The 17,494-nt window shown below is 43.0% G+C and overlaps 1 protein-coding gene across 1 annotated transcript in view; it reads right to left on the reverse strand.

Moving 5' to 3' along the window:
* The window catches only part of LOC311054112 (plexin-A1-like), a 323,060-nt gene that overhangs the window by 10,382 nt on the left and 295,184 nt on the right, over nt 1–17,494 (reverse strand). The window contains exons 26-30 of the mRNA XM_084069992.1: nt 15,192–15,338; nt 12,783–12,942; nt 12,070–12,173; nt 11,765–11,861; nt 4,079–4,269 (exon numbers count right to left, since the gene is read on the reverse strand). Coding sequence (XP_083926118.1) covers nt 4,079–4,269; nt 11,765–11,861; nt 12,070–12,173; nt 12,783–12,942; nt 15,192–15,338 — 699 coding nt within the window. The remainder of the gene's footprint in view (nt 1–4,078; nt 4,270–11,764; nt 11,862–12,069; nt 12,174–12,782; nt 12,943–15,191; nt 15,339–17,494) is intronic.

The following is a 17,494-nucleotide window of genomic DNA, read 5'->3' on the forward strand; positions in this document are numbered from 1 at the left end:
AGAGCAATGGCTCCATTGGCTGCTGTTCCAGACTCGTACATGGATTGCACTTGTTATGTTTTCATTTTTACTTTTTATACAGGACAGGGTTTGCTATTCCAGCATATGAGTGCAAGCTACAATAATGTTATACCATGATATTGTCTAGTTACATTTGTAAACAGAAGCATTACAACAAAATCCAATCAAATTGAAACTGAATCTAAGAAAATGATTGTCATTACACACACAGGCTGAAATGTGTCATTACGTTATCTGGGAATGTGCAGCCTAATCCAGGGTCTGTCACAAATACAAAATGTTTACAAACTCCTGCTGACTTCTTAAATTGATCTAGTATTAGTTTTTGCACCATATAAATATGAGAAGCCTTTTTGCCGAAAATCAATTTGGTTAGAACTTTGGGCAAATCCAACCAATGCTGACATTATGGTCTTGTCTGAGACATCTACTCCAGACAGTCCTATTCATTTGGATGGGCAGATCATCTTTCACCCCAATCGCTGCGTGATTGGTGGAGGAGTTGTGATTTACGCAAATAATACATTCCAGGCAATTGATATTGTATCTAAGTCTCCAAGATAAAACAAACTCTTTACCTACGTTCCTAAGCAATATGAATTGCTTGTGTTCAAAGTTGAGTTACGATAATTGATCATTTGTGACCAATTAACATGTTATATTACATGTTATATTACATGTTATATTGCATGTTATCAATCTAAAAATGGGACCCAATGCCTCCCTGCTTGGCACTCCGCATCAAGGGTTGGATTGGGGGTTAAGTCCCTGTGACATACTAGTGTCATGTCCAGGGGGTGTACTTGTACATCAAGCCGCCTCATGCTACAGAAACAGGAGATAAGCTCCTGCCCTATGGGCCGCACAGCAAGGCTTACTACTATTCCTTTAAGTAGAGCACATATTATGTAAAGAGCGATATGATAAATAAATCATCATAAGCAGGGTTATGTAGCATGTCGTACTGCATGGTTGTACAGTTTCATAGTCATAACCCTAGCACTGTTAATGTGAGGCTCTGCCCGTGCAACCAAACACAACCTCAGCCTTTTGGATTTGAATAGGCCCTTTCCTCCAATCACAGACCTCCGTGTAATCAAATCAAATACAGGCAAATTAATTTCCCTAGAAACATGATTCCTTTCCCTCCCCTAAACCCCCTCCATCTGGTACAATCTATTAGGGGGGAATGTTTAGGGATGCGGGCTGCAGTCAGCCATTGTTAATGTGGAACTATAGGAACATTATCCTGTCTCACTCTCACGTCAAAATGCTGAGATCTGCATTGTATGAGAGAGAGAGAGAGAGAGAGAGAGAGAGAGAGAGAGAGAGAGAGAAGCTGATGGATTCTATTTGCTTCTGCATTTTTCTCATGCATGACCACACACACCATCCCTCAACAAATTACCTGTCTCCTGTCACTTCCATCTCTCTCTCTCTCTCTCTCTCTCTCTCTCTCTCTCTCTCTCTCTCTCTCTCTCTCTCTCTCTCTCTCTCTCTCTCTCTCTCGCTCTCTCTCTCTCTCTCTCTCTCTCTCTCTGCATGCATGGCATGTGTACTGTATACTTTATGTCTGTGTTACTGTGTTTTTATGGCCAGTGCAAATTGACCGCCCAGCATGCCTGCAACCGCTGGCTGAGAAGTACATCCTCCTCCCATTACAATTAGGAGAGAAGCAGTGAGGAAGAGGAGAGAGGAGATGAGGGAAGGTGGCAGGGCCTTTTCCTTCACAGTCAAGAGGGGACTGATTGTGCGTGCGTGCGTGCGTGCGTGCAAGGAGTAAACCCAAAGTGTTTTCTAATCGGGGATGACCAACAATAACGTGATAGCCATGATAAATCATATTAAGTAGGTCGGAGAGGCTTAATTGTCGGTATCATCATCGTAACTTTTGAAAACACATGAATCATAAATAAAATTATAAAATCTTATTAAGCACTATTCAAAAGGTAAGAGAAGCTGACAAACAAAAGACACTAAAATGCTGTAACGGGTAATAAAAATGTAATTTAATGTGTGCAATGCACCTGACAGAGACATAAAAGCTGGGGCAACCTCAAACTGAGCTAAAAGCAGGAGAAAATGTGAAATTGTGGTGTGTGTGTGTGTGTGTGTGTGTGTGTGTGTGTGTGCGCGCGCGCGTGCCACACACACGCCTTCGTGAGCTTGTGCATGCAAACATATACATTTATATTGTAAGTCGCTTTGGATAAAAGCGTCTGCTAAATGACTATAATGTAATGTGATATACTGCATACGGACGCCTTTTTCATGTGTAGTTTATAGCAGTGATTCTCAACCTTTTTTCATTTCAAGGACACCCAGTTTGATATGCATTGGGTCATGGAACCCCATTTGATACAATTTGCATCTCTAGGACCTGCACTGTGACATCTTAACTATCAATCATTTTGCTAGGGAATCACTTTATTTATGCTTGCAGGGAAATTCAGGTTGGCTTCATTGAATTCTTGATTCTGAACAATCAGTTATAAGGCATCTTGCGATCTGTTATTTCTATGTTGCTATGGATACGATTCTATCCAGCTCCGTGGCCTTGTGGTTTGATCCACAGCCGGTGCATACCAAAGACTCCCTGCTTGGCACTCAACATCAAACTCAGCATCAAGGGAGAAACAGGAGATAGGCTCCTGCCCTATGGGCCACATGGCTCGACAAGGCTTACTTACTTACTTATGGACACAGTTCTAACCATCACAACAGAACGCTTGTACGTTTACAATGAAAACATTTTTAATCCATTTCGACCGCAAACGCATCTGTGTCATTTTAAGATTTCTTTGGCTATTCAAAAATAGCAGATATACAAGCTCATAGCGCAATACTGAGTGCGGTGCAGATCTGCAAAAATAAATTAAATTGTGGAAAATGTGTGCAAATCTTTGAATATATATATATATATATATATATATATATATATATATATATATATATATATATATATATATATATATATATATATATATATATGTTTTAAAGCGAACATTTCTATCTCCGATCTTCTGGGGGTCCCTGGAACAACATATTTTGAGATGAGTGTCCACGGCCAAATTCATATCATTTTGGGGGTCCTTGACATGGAAAAGTTGGAGCACCACTGATATACAGTAGCAACATATAGAAAACATTTTTAGATATGTAATTGGCCGCGGACCCCCATCTCTAAATGTTTTGTTCCAGGGACCCCCCAGAAGCAAAGATTTGAGTTACAAATTTCGTAATAGTACGTAATCCATTTGTACTCCTAAGAGTTACAGACCTGTAAGGGTCCAATTTAGAATCCCCACAAAGAACCCTGGGGGTCCCTGGACCCCACCTTGAGAACCACTGCTACAGAGTGTTTGTTAACAGGGTCTTCTCCAGCCTTTCAGTGAACAGAAAACACATTTTCCGGTCAGAATACCAATCTTATCCAAACAGGAGAGCGATCCCATTAATCAACTTCAATTTTATACTGTCCTAGTTCCAATTTTGTCCGCTCGTTTTTTTGGTTCCATCTTCCAATTTCACTCGTTTATCCCGTATCCTGTACGAGTCAAATGTCAAACACCTACCGCTCATCTGAGAAGGCATGATTCGCTTGCCATGGGAGATATTATGCACATGAGCAGGGTTGCCAGATCTGCTTCCCCGCAAGATTTTATTTGAAAATAGCCGATCTACAAGCTCACAACGCGTCGCATCGCGACGCGTTGTGAGCTTGTAGATCTGCTATTTTCAAATAGCTGATGTATATGTTAAAGTGCTCATGTGGCCCATAGTCGCTTCTTTTGGGCTGGTTTTCCTAGACCTGGTTGCTTGTTTCTCTCACAGAATCTGGCAACACTGCACATGAGCTTCAGGCAGTACTGACTGCCAACCAGTAGGTGTCCTACCCGAGACCAGGGTCTAAATGTACTAGTTATGTATTAACAAAAATGTGTGTGCGTGTGTGTGTGTGCGTGCGTGCGTGTGTGTGCCTGTGTGCCTGTGTGTGTGTGTGTGTGTGCGTGCGTGCGTGCCTGTGTGCCTGTGTGCCTGTGTGTGTGCGTCTTACTTTGGTAGCCAGTAGTCTGGTCAGGTAGATCTCAGAGACCATCTTGCTTCCTCGGTCTCCCTCCCTCTGGTCAGAGTGGTCGTGGTTCTTGACCAGGTGCCAGAGCTTGGTTCCGCTCTCCAGGTCCGGTGTTATCATGGGGGTCCTGGACCGCAGGCTGTCTGGACTGCTGGCTGTACGCAGCATGCTCTCTGAACACACACACACATAATGTTGGCGTTACTAGACTGTTGTGAGGACGTCCACGTTTCCGGCAATTTTATGAATGCCTTTTTTTTGGGGGGGGGCACTTTTTTCATCCAATCTATAAGCTCGTAATGCGTCGCAGCGCCAGTATCAGGAACAGTGTACTCACTATGTCAAACTCTACTAGGATACTGGTGGGGACACGTATATTCCTGGGATTTAGGTCGAAACCCGGCAACGTTTTCCTTGAACCCATTAACACATATACTGCCAATCCCGAGATATCTCGGGACATTAAATCCACCTGTTACCTGCGTATCCCGAGATATCTCGGGATCGTCTTTTTATGTGGTTTAATAACGAAAAAAATATGTTTTGGTACCATCCTTGATTATTTTTTTTTCCCCATGACGCTTCCGACCCATCCTATGAGAAAATTTCCGACAACCGTTTCCGGTTCGTTTTTTATCCTGAAAAAACAGTTTTTCCCTGGTTTTGGCTAAAGATCATGGTTTTCACACGGTTTAAAAAACGAATGGTAAGCTCCGGTTGTATTTTCTTGTCTTTGATCGACGAACGGTTATCCTCTTTGTGTTTAAAAACGATCTGATAGCCGATCGGATGCTAAGCTAATCTAAGATGGCCGGTGGGGAAACGTCACAGCCACGTCACAGCCAAACGGATATGATGTTTGCAGCCTCTTTGGGCCGCTGATATCACAGAAGAAGAAAAAGAAAAAAAAGTGTCAACATTATGAGGGCTCGTACGTCCGTCGTTGCTGTTTATAAACACCATCCGATCGCGGATTTTAATGGATATAATTTTTTTGTGAACGGTTCAAAAGGCTATAAAACTCAAAAACGCTGGCAGTGGGTGAGTACCTTATGAATAAACTCTGGCAGGGAATGGAGAGACAGCGAGATCCAAATGTGGCGTTGGCGGGCGCCGCGGCGGTTGTGGCGCTCGCCGCGAGCGCCGCGGCGGTTGTGGCGTTCGCCGCGAGCGCCGCGGCGGTTGTGGCGGACGCCGCGAGCGCCGCGGCGGTTGTGGCGCTCGCCGCGAGCGCCGCGGCGGTTGTGGCGCTCGCCAACCGCCACGAGCGCCGCGGCGGTTGTGGCGAACGCCACGACCGCCGTGAAAACCGCCCCAAGCGCCGCGAGCGCCACGTAGGGTCCGCCATCCGATCCATCGACCATATCTGCGCTCTTCTGGCGCAGCCCCCCCCCCCCCCCCCACATGTCCCCCCCCCCCCACCTGCGTGCCCCCCCCCCCCCCCCCCCCCGGGACCCCCCCCCGGGACGCCCCCCCGCCCAAGGGGTGGATAGTAATAATTGTATATTTTGCGCATTTGATCCAGAGCAGTTGAGATTTGATTCGGCCATATCTTTCTGAATGTAACTTGTATTTTTATAATTGTATTTTTCATATGATCTGTAAAGTTTATATTTTCATTTGCTACCAGGCATGAATTCATTATAATTTATTATATATATTTTTCCTTATTTTCTTTCTTTATTTACACGTGCGTAATAAACGAAGCATTTGAGATTTCATCCGCCCAGATCTTTCTGAATTTTACTTGAATTATTATAATTTTAATGTTTATATGATCCGTAAATTTTATATTTTCATGTGGTATCAGGCATGAATTTATTTTAATTTATTTTATTATTTTATTTCATTTATTTACATGCGCGCAATTACACACGCATCTAACTATTGGACTCAGCTCTGGGGACACGGTGCGGCTGCAGAGTTCACCTTGAAATTTGTCATTACAATTTTACTGTAGCCTAATCCACAAAAGTGTGACTGACTGTTAATTCCTTGAGTCAATACATTGTGTTTTTATCACCGGTGCCAGTATTATTATTATTATTGTTAATAGACCTTGCAACATAGAGCAACTTAAGTGCTTGCAGAACTTAATAATATAAGCACACTTATTCTCCAGGCAGACAGACAGAAACAGTCTGTCTGTCTGTCTGTCTGTCTGTCTGTCTGTCTGTCTGTCTGTCTGTCTGTCTGTCTGTCGGTATATATACGTGCATAAATTAAGCTTGGGTCATTGGTCAATGAACCTGGTGTGTCGGTCAGAAAATAACTGATCTATAAACTCACAACTCATCGCATCCTCATTCATTTCACTGGTCAAATGCAACAGACAGACAGCCAGCCAGACAGACAGACAGACAGACAGACAGACAGACAGACAGACAGACAGACAGACAGACAGACAGACAGACCGATCCAGGCCGTGACACCAAAAATAGCCGATCAACAAGCTGCAGCGCGATAGATAGATAGATAGATAGATAGATAGATAGATAGATAGATAGATAGATAGATAGATAGATAGATAGATAATATAAATATATTATACTGTAGGCTACACGGTAACCAAAGATAATTATGATAGGCTATATTATTATATTAGGCTATTAACATTATGCAAGCTAATTATATTTACCATGGTTACGTCAATAAGAAGACAGACAGATCTGTCTGTCTGTCTGTCTGTCTGTCTGTCTGTCTGTCTGTCTGTCTGGACGGACGGACGGACGGACGGACTTACGGACAGATTGATAAGTAGACTTGATTATAGCCAATATATTATTTTATTTTCATTTACACATGCGCCTTTTCATCCAAATTGTGTGTTATATTATTTACTTGTAGCATGGTTAATTAATAGTCCCTGTTTGCATAGCCCCCAAATCGGGCTCCCCAAGTTTTGCTCGCTGTGTGAACTGTTCAAAGACGCAACAACAAGCTCCATACCAGCACTCGGTGGTACTGGTGCGTCTCTGACCGTGTCTGTCTGTCTGTCTGTCTGTCTGTCTGTCTGTCTGTCTGTCTGTCTGTCTGTCTGTCTGTCTGGCTGTCTGTCTGTTGCATTTGACCAGTGAAATGAATGAGGATGCGATGAGTTGTGAGTTTATAGATCAGTTATTTTCTGACCGACACACCAGGTTCATTGACCAATGACCCAAGCTTAATTTATGCACGTATATATACCGACAGACAGACAGACAGACAGACAGACAGACAGACAGACTGTTTCTGTCGTCTGTCTGGAGAATAAGTGTGCTTAAGTTCTGCAAGCACTTAAGTTGCTCTATGTTGCAAGGTCTATTAACAATAATAATAATAATACTGGCACCGGTGATAAAAACACAATGTATTGACTCAAGGAATTAACAGTCAGTCACACTTTTTTGGATTAGGCTACAGTAAAATTGTAATGACAAATTTCAAGGTGAACTCTGCAGCCGCACCGTGTCCCCAGAGCTGAGTCCAATAGTTAGATGCGTGTGTAATTGCGCGCATGTAAATACATGAAATAAAATAATAAAATAAATTAAAATAAATTCATGCCTGATACCACATGAAAATATAAAATTTACGGATCATATAAACATTAAAATTATAATAATTCAAGTAAAATTCAGAAAGATCTGGGCGGATGAAATCTCAAATGCTTCGTTCATTACGCACGTGTAAATAAAGAAAGAAAATAAGGAAAAATATATATAATAAATTATAATGAATTCATGCCTGGTAGCAAATGAAAATATAAACTTTACAGATCATATGAAAAATACAATTATAAAAATACAAGTTACATTCAGAAAGATATGGCCGAATCAAATCTCAACTGCTCTGGATCAAATGCGCAAAATATACAATTATTACTATCCACCCGTTGGGCGGGGGGGCGTCCCGGGGGGGGGTCCCGGGGGGGGTCCCGGGGGGGGGGGGCACGCAGGTGGGGGGGACATGTGGGGGGGGGGGCTGCGCCAGAAGAGCGCAGATATGGTCGATGGATCGGATGGCGGACCCTACGTGGCGCTCGCGGCGCTTGGGGCGGTTTTCACGGCGGTCGTGGCGTTCGCCACAACCGCCGCGGCGCTCGCGGCGAGCGCCATAACCGCCGCGGCGCCCGCCAACGCCACATTTTGGAAGATCTGGCGGACGCGGCGGTTATGGCTGAAAATCTGACGGACGCGGCGCCGGCGGCGGAGGCGGCGGTTATGGCGGAAGATCTGGCGGACGCGGCGGAGGCGGCGGTTATGGCGGAGGATCTGGCGGACGCGGCGGTTGCCACGGCGGTTGTGGCGGCCGCCACGACGGCCGCCACCCGCCGTGGCGGTCGTGACGGCGGTTGTGGCGGCCGCCACCCGCCGTGGCGGTCGTGGCGGACGCGGCGGCCGCCGCGGCGCACGCCACTGCCACATTTGGATCTTGCCCCTCCTGAGGGAATGTGTTAAGACCTGGAGCGCATCTGTGTCACTTTTTGATTTGAGCTAAAAAGCATTATTTTACACTTTGGCTATTAAAAAATATCAGATCTACAAGCTCATAGCGCGGCACCGAGTGCCGCGCTATGAGCTTGTAGATCTGCTATTTTTGAAAAATTGTGAAAATGTGTGCAAATCTTTGAATATATAATGTTTTAAAGCGAACATTTTTAACTCAAATCTTTGCTTCTGGGTAGGGGTGTCACGATTCACTTACCTCACGATTCGATTCAAAATCGATTCCTAGGGTGCCGATTCGATTAAAATTGCGATTCTGCGATTAATTGATATTCGATTCAATTCTGCGATTTATTGCGATTTTCTAGGGTGCCGATTCGATTAAAATTGCGATTCTGCGATTAATTGATATTCGATTCTGCGATTTATTGCGATTTTCTACCCCAAATCACTTTGCTTTAATTATACTAGAACATTTTAATATAATATAAACCATGAAAAGTTGAATCATACACTTCAATGCAGCCAGATCATGTCAGTCAGTCTTTCTGACATTGATTTCAGACAAAGTGCCAGTGAAAAAGGTACTAACTTATAAAAAAAAAATAATAATAATAATAATAATAATAATAATAAAAACATCGATTTTAATATTTTGAATCGATTTTTAAAATCGTGGCATTAAGAATCGCGATTTATTCATGAATCGATTTTTTTTGACAGGCCTACTTCTGGGGGTCCCTGTAACAAAATATTTTGAGATGGGGGTCCGCGGCCAAATACGTATCATGTTGGGGGTCCTTGACATGAAAAAATTTGAGAATCACTGATATAGAAACATAAGTTTTTTCATCCAATCTATAAGCTCGTAATGCGTCGCAGTGCCAGTATCAGGAACAGTGTACTCACTGTGTCAAATTCTACTATACTGGTGGGGACACGTATATTCCTGGGATTTAGGTCGAAACGCGGCAACGTTTTCCTTTAAAACGATTCAACTTGACCCTGACACACCATTAAAACACATGCTTCCAATGAAGCTAATATTCTCAGATGTTGATAATTACATATGATGTTAAAGCAGGAATTTAAAGTAACACAAACATAGTCTCTCTCTCTCTCTCTGTCTCTGTCTCTGTCTCTGTCTCTCTCCCTCCCTCCCTCCCTCTCTCTCTCCTCCTGTGCCTCCCCTGCATCCGATGTACGCCTGTTTCATTATTCATGGAACAAGTGTCAGCGTTGATTAGAGCGAAGCAGGTTGATGCCCATCGAACCCTGTTCCTGTTAGGAAGGTGGGGGGGGGTGGTGGGGGGAGACAAGAGGAGCCAGGAGATCACTATCTAGCCGTGTTGTTGCCGTTATGGTGGAAGGATTGGGAATGGACGGGAGACGCATGGAGAGTTAGAGAGGGGAACGGGATGGAGGGGGGAAAAAGGTAGGAGGGGGGGATCATTCAGAAGGGAGAACGAAAGGGATGAAGAAAGGAGATGCTTGAGTAATACAGGTTCTGTATAGAGACGAAAAGAAGGGCAGAGGAGAGGAGAGGAGACGAGGAGGAGAGGAGAGAGCCAACTAATCAGTGAGTCAGAGACATGGATGGTGTTTATAGGGCCTGCTGTCCAGCCAAACACATACTCTAACCATGTCTAACCATGGAACAGTGAGTCAAACCCACCCACTCATCAACAACAATTAATTGAAGCGTGCTTTTTTTAATATAGTGTATATAATTAAATTAACAAATCAATGAGAAAACAATTGTAATTGATATTTGTTTTATTGATTAGTCTGGTTAACTACTCAAGCCACTGTAGCACAAAACTAACCGATATGCAAGCTCACAATGCAGATGCCACACGTGAACTACCTTTTTCTGTATTTTTTTATATCAATTCATTTATTCAGATCAATTCGTTTTGATAATCAATTTAAATTGATTAGTTTGATTAACTGTTGAAACACTAATTCAATATTCTGTGCAGGCCTGTAATGCAGCGAGACACCTCTGTCTGTGCTCTGAAACTGCTTTCTGCAAAACTCAACAAAGTGGTACGGAGGGAAATCATCATCATCATGATCATCGTCATCATCATCTCTCTATCTCCTGCAGTTACACTCTATGAGTCACTGCAAATGGACGGGAAATCTTAATTTATAAAGCGGATAGCTCCGGTCCTTGATTACCATTGGCTGTGCCGCGTCCGAAGCCATCACAAAATGCTCTATAAACACACACCTGTAACCGCAAGTATCAGTTTGACTGTGTTAGACAAATTCTTTCAATCATTTTATTGACTTTTTTTTTGGTTTGTTTAATTTACAAAAACAGATTCTTATAATAATGGTAGGCCATGAAGTTTCTCCATATTGATTCATTCAACATTTATAACTACAATATTCAGTGTTCGGTACCTTCCATGCATTTGCATAGCAACTTCCTTGCTTGTGCAGACAATCTACTTTCTTGTACAAATTATTCTGCAATTTTTTGGTAAGCATTTTATGAAAGCAATAAGCCACATGAGGCTGTGGTTACGATGATTTTAGAACAACAAAGAGGGTCAAATCACTTTAAAACACGGCCTTGCCAGGCTTAATGCTTTGTTATACAGTACTTCGCAGTATGACAGCGTCACTTAACGAACAACAAGTGATTTTCAAGCTGTTAGCTTGAAAGGCTGTTATTTCCTGCATGCAAAACTGTTGTGCGATGGAGTATAAACTAAGTTTAAGATAATCACACTTTTCCCTGACTTACTACGACTAAAACAGATGCTTCCAATAGAGCCAATATTCACAGATCTTTATATTTACAAATGAGGAATTTAAAGAAACGCAAATATAGTCCCCAGCCGGTGCATACCAATACTCGGATGAACAGGATTGCTATTCACAGAGAGAGAGAGAGAGAGAGAGAGAGAGAGAGAGAGAGAGAGAGAGAGAGAGAGAGAGAGAGAGAGAGAGAGGAGGCCAATCATGTGTGTTATCAAGAAAGATAAACAGAAAGGGAAAGAGTGATTGAGAAAGAGAGAGAGGGGAGGTTGGGGCCCAGTTTAGGGTACTCCAATTATCAAAAACGAAAAAGAGCTGGATAGAAAGAGAGAGGGGAGGGGGGGGCTATTATGGTGGAAGTGAAAAAAAGACTGGAGCTGTGAGATATTGAAATGGAATGAAAAGAGATTAATCGGAGGAGAGGAAAGGAGAGGAGAGGAGAGGGAAAGAGAGGAGAGGGGGGTGTTACCGTATCTGCTGAGGCTCTTGGTGAATGTGGACGAGTTGGAGATATTGTAGGCAGAGTTCTGCTTTGGCACCAGAGCAATCACTGAACCATCTGTAACCTACGCACACACACGCACACGCACGCACGCACGCACGCACGCACGCACGCACGCACGCACACACACACACACACACACACACACACACACACACACACACACACACACACACACACACACACACACACACACACACACACACAATTAGTATTTTGGTAGTATAGCAAATATCTATAATTTATGCAGGGAAAGATGTGCGCGTGCATACCTGGTAGTGGGCCAGTGTATTAAGTCGTTTCCAGTCATTGTCTATCTTAGTAGTGACATCTTCATCCTGAAGAATGATCCTTGCCATTCGGCCTTGACGCCATTCTACACAAAACAATGATACATCTGATATAAAAGTCTGATGGCCACAAGCATTTAACGATGTTGGGAACAAATCCTGTTGTAAGTCATGTGACAATGAGCGTCAAACAGGGTTTTGATATGTATGTAGGTATGTATTTATGTATGTATTAGGAGTTTAAACAAACTCCAGTCACTTTCAGTTCAGCACAGCTGAGGTGTGTATGTGTGTGTGTCACTGCCCAGCTGACGCTCGTTGACACTCGTTAATGTTACTTGCATCAGAGCAATTATGTTGTATCCGAATCAAATAGAACTATACCTAAAGATTCCATCAAAGCCAAGAATTTTTACATGACCCTCTCTGGTATTATATACTTTTTTGTTTGAGCTGTCAAAAATAACTAGGCTACACTTGGTTGTTAAAGTCCAGATGAAAACAATAACATAATTTGGATTAAACTGATTGGGAATAATCTTTCGATAAAGATTCGATTTCTAATCGAATCGAATATCGAATTGTGAGATAGCAGACGATTCACAGCCCTAGTATGTATGTATGTATGTACAGTATGTATGTATGTATGTATGTATGTATGTATGTATGTATGTATGTATGTATGGTTCTCCTACCCAGGTCCATATCAGATGCTTTGGGTCTCTGGGAGTAGGGGCTGCCCTTGTAAACAGCATCCAACAGCTTCTCTTTCACCTGAGTGATGGTGTCACAGTTCAGACACTTCACCGTCACCTCCGGCGCGTTCTCGTTCTCCGGGTTGACGCAGTGCAAGGTCTGGAGGGAGACGGAGCCAGAGAGCAGGGGATGGAGAGAGAGAGAGAGGAGGGGGGGGGACAGGGGGGGGGGACAGCAGAGAGAAAGGTGTGAAATATTGATGACATTCACAACCTTTTTGGAACTCTGGACCACTAGCATATTTCAAACAATCCTCAAGGACCACTCTACCCCCCCACACACACACACCAGTATATTTACTGTAGTATATAAGAAGGCGTATAACACCAAAGCGACTTTGAGAACTGAAGTGCTATATGAATCTGATATATTATTATAATAGATCTGGTCCGTTTTGACCAGTGGTTCTCAACCTTTTCCGGATCAGGGCCCACTTGAAAATCTCGAAAGCGTTTCGCGGCCCACCCATCTGACCACTTGTTAAGTGGGCAGATGTGGGTGTGCCGGAGCTAACGTGTTCTTATTTATTGTCATCACATTTTAACTCTCTCAGTGTCACACAACGAGATATCCCGAGTTTTTTCTGAATGCCCTCAGTGCGGGAACGAAAAATCCAGAGTTAAAAAAAAAAATATATATATATATATAAATATATTATTACTCTCCGCAGGAGAGTTTTGTTTTCACTTTCTAAATATGACACACCGATTGGTCAAGCCTCACGTGACACGTGACAATACGGTGAAATATTGTATATTGTACATGGCGTCACTTTGGCAGTGTCTTTGCCACTGCCAAAGTGAGGTAAGACAGGAACCATCACGAAATGGCTGCATGGCTGATACATAATTGGCAAATAGGACAGATAGGACACTTATATAGACAGGAGGGATATGACACTTACACAGACGGATAGGACACTTACAGTACACAGACAGGACGGATAGGACACTTATACAGACAGGACGGATAGGACACTTATACAGACAGGACGGATAGGACACTTACACAGACAGGACGGATAGAACACTTACACAGACAGGACGGATAGGACACTTACACAGACAGGAGGGATATGACACTTACACAGACAGGACGGATAGGACACTTACAGTATACAGACAGGACGGATAGGACACTTACAGTATACAGACAGGACGGATAGGACACTTATACAGACAGGAGGGATAGGACACTTACACAGACAGGAGGGATAGGACACTTACATAGACAGGGCGGATAGGACACTTATACAGACAAGACGGATAGGACACTTATACAGACGGATAGGACACTTATACAGACAGGACGGATCGGACACTTATACAGACAGGATGGATAGGACAGTTAGAACATAAGAATTAGAACATTCCCAACATTCCCAGGACACTTATACAGGAACAGGTAAGACAGGAACAATCACAAAATGGTTGAGAAATGGCGGATACTGTAACAATTGGATAGGACACTTACACAGACAGGACGGATAGGACACTTACACAGACAGGACGGATAGGACACTTACATAGACAGGACGGATAGGACGCTTATACAGACAGGAGGGATAGGACACTTATACAGACAGGACGGATAGGACACTTATACAGATAGAACATTCCCAACATTCCCAACAGCGGAGAGTTGTGCTCCGAGGAGCACTTTTTCTAGTTATTTTTATTTTGGAAAAAGATGTTCAGAACCCAAGATATCATTATCTGAAGATTTGCAGCTCCATCCACTCCTTGTTTAACTTATAACTGAAAAAGGCTGTATCTCGCTTCCTAAGCACTTTTTCTTTACTTTGAAAAAAAAAATGCTGGCACAGTATGAACATATTTTTTTATTTCATTGGCACTGAGAGAGTTAATATTAATGTTATGTTATCATTCAAATCTTAAGTGTTTTGCCAATTATTTGGGGGCCCACTTGCAGTACCCTCGCGGCGGCCAAATCTCACAATGCGTCACGTTGCAACGCATTGTGAGCTTGTAGATCGGCTATTTATGGGGGAGAGATTTGGACGGAAAAAGTGGTCAAAGTACAGTTGTAACTCAAGTGCAGATCTTTAACCCATTCCATCCGGGAACGCATCTGTGTCATCTTAGATGTCTTTGGCTATTCAAAAATAGCAGATATACAAGCTCATAGTGCGTCACCGAGTGGACAAAATATTGGAACAAAATATTTTGAGATGGGGGTCCGCGGCCAAATACATACAGTATAATGTTGGGGGTCCTTGACATGAAACCAGTTAAGATTTAGAAGACATTTGTCGATGCGTTCCCGGATTGAATGGGTGAAGACTACAGGGCTTTGAGTGGCTAAGTCCCAGCAGCAGGGTGACCTACCAGCGTCTTGTAGTCAATCTGCTGTCTGATGAGCTTGTCCTCGCTCAGGGAGTAACGCGCCTCGCCTGTGATGGCGTCTATCGGCCCCTTCTCCATCTGCTGCTTCATGGCACAGTACAGCATGAACAGAGGCTCTCCTGCACACTCCTGGAGAGAGAGAGAGATGGGGGGAGAGGGGGAGAGAAAGAGAGACAAGCAGAGACAAAGTTTAATTTCAAACATTTTCGGTGATCACCAGCGTTGTGGGCGTGATGTGGACACCACCTCCCACCTGACGGCGTTTCAAAGTGGACCTTTGATGGGACCTGGACGAGGTAGATGGCCGCCGCCACCCATGAGAGCCCACGCTGGGCAAGACCTAGCCGCTTGAGTGTCTAAACCAGGGGTGGGCAACTTTGATGATGGGGAGGGCCACTATATTTACCACACTCACTACAGAGGGCCACATTGCATATAGACAGACACCTCTTATCTCCGTATTTTAACTTTTTTTGTCCGCCATTCTTTGTGTCACAGAAAAATAGCCGATCTACAAAACGCGTCGCGCTGCGACGCGCTGCGACGCGTTTTGAGCTTGTAGATCGGCTATTTTTGCTATTTTTGAACTGGAATCCTGATATATTTTTTGCTATTTTTGAAATGGAATCCTGAAAAGTTACATTTTTATTTAATTTCAAATGCATTTAGTTATACTTATGTTAACTTTATGAAGTTAAATACAAATACATTGGATATTAAAAAGACAATAGAATTTTTAAGCTACTAATATAGACTGAAGTAATTAAAGCGGTCATGTTTGCATGTTTGGAATTGTAACAGCTGAAATCAATAATATATCATTAGTCCTATATTAACCTGCGGGCCACATTAAGTGAAAGGTGGGGGCCGCATGTGGCGCCGCCAGTTGCCCATGTATGGTCTAAACGGATGAAATTTGGCGGAAGTACCACCCAAGGAAATGACGTTGACGCTTTACAAATCTGTTTACATTCTTGGTCGAAGTATAACGTTTCCAGGGGAAAATACGTACGCCGGAAGTCCCGCCCCTATAGACACTTTAGGGCGTGACCAGGCTTTTCTCTTGGCAGATGAGTAAGGCTGGGAACGAGGCTATACCCAGAGCCTGGTTCTGCTTGAGGTTTGTTTGTGATTGATTGATGGAGAATCAAGAGGGTTTATTTGTTAGTGTGGAGACTGTGGAGTTCTGCGAGACTGCGCTAACAGTGCACTGCAACACAGACATGGTAATAACAAGGCTAATCCTGGATTATAATATTATTATATAACTTATATAGAGAATGCATAAATACAGATTTATAGACGGTATACATCTGTACATCAGGTACTTATTTGTGTGGTACTGCAAGTAACATTGATGTCCTTTCACTTGGCGTCCGTGTTGCCAGCTGTGTTCATTACATTCATGCCTCCTCATTATCATTCACAGCTTTGCTTCCGTAGTTGAAAAACAAGGCATGCAACAGCCAAAAAACTTGGAATGTTCCACAGACCCATGACTCACCACTTCAGTATTAAAGCCTAGTCCCCAACTACGTACCGACTTGCCAAAAATGCTAATAAACAGCTTACATTTCTCAAAGCTAATAGTGAATCATTCCCTCAACTCGACTGCTAATAACCTTTCAAATTTAATTCACTCCAAATGTCAGTACAATTTCCACTGTCTACTGAGACAGTGGTTCTCAATTCTTTCTTCTCAGCATAATATTTCAGACAATTCTCAAGGACCACCACACCCCACCTCCCCCACAACAATTAGTATGAAAGAAGGCATAGTGCAGTAATTTCTTAAATTTCTTAAAGCCGGATTTATACTACCAGCTTAGTTTGGTGTCACGGAAATGGAAAACACAACCTTTGTTCCAACGGATCCAATGGAGTTATTTATTTAATCTCAAGCTTGTTTTAATACTTTTCATTGGTTCAATATTTATAAAACCCACACACACACTTAGCCACTTTCACGTTCTCTTAAAACAAATAAAGAAGCAGATCTACAAGCTCACAACGCGTCACTAGGGTTGGCAGCGTATATATCTACCCCACACACACTTGTAGGTGGCGTGACGTCGCCACAGTCGCTTGCATGCACACAGCTGAGCCAAATGAAAACTGATGAGAAATTCCAGGAACCTTTAATGCAAATACGATGGAACCGGTTCCGGTTCTTAAAGGGACATTTCACCCCTGGAAGAAAATGACCCAATGGTAATGAAGTTTAGGACTCAATTATTATTATTTTTGTGTATGATCTGTGTTTTTAGATATCTAGTAATCTTCGA

Source organism: Gymnoscopelus microlampas (assembly GCF_963454915.1).
Source record: "Gymnoscopelus microlampas genome assembly, chromosome: 10".
NCBI classification, from domain to species: domain Eukaryota; kingdom Metazoa; phylum Chordata; class Actinopteri; order Myctophiformes; family Myctophidae; genus Gymnoscopelus; species Gymnoscopelus microlampas.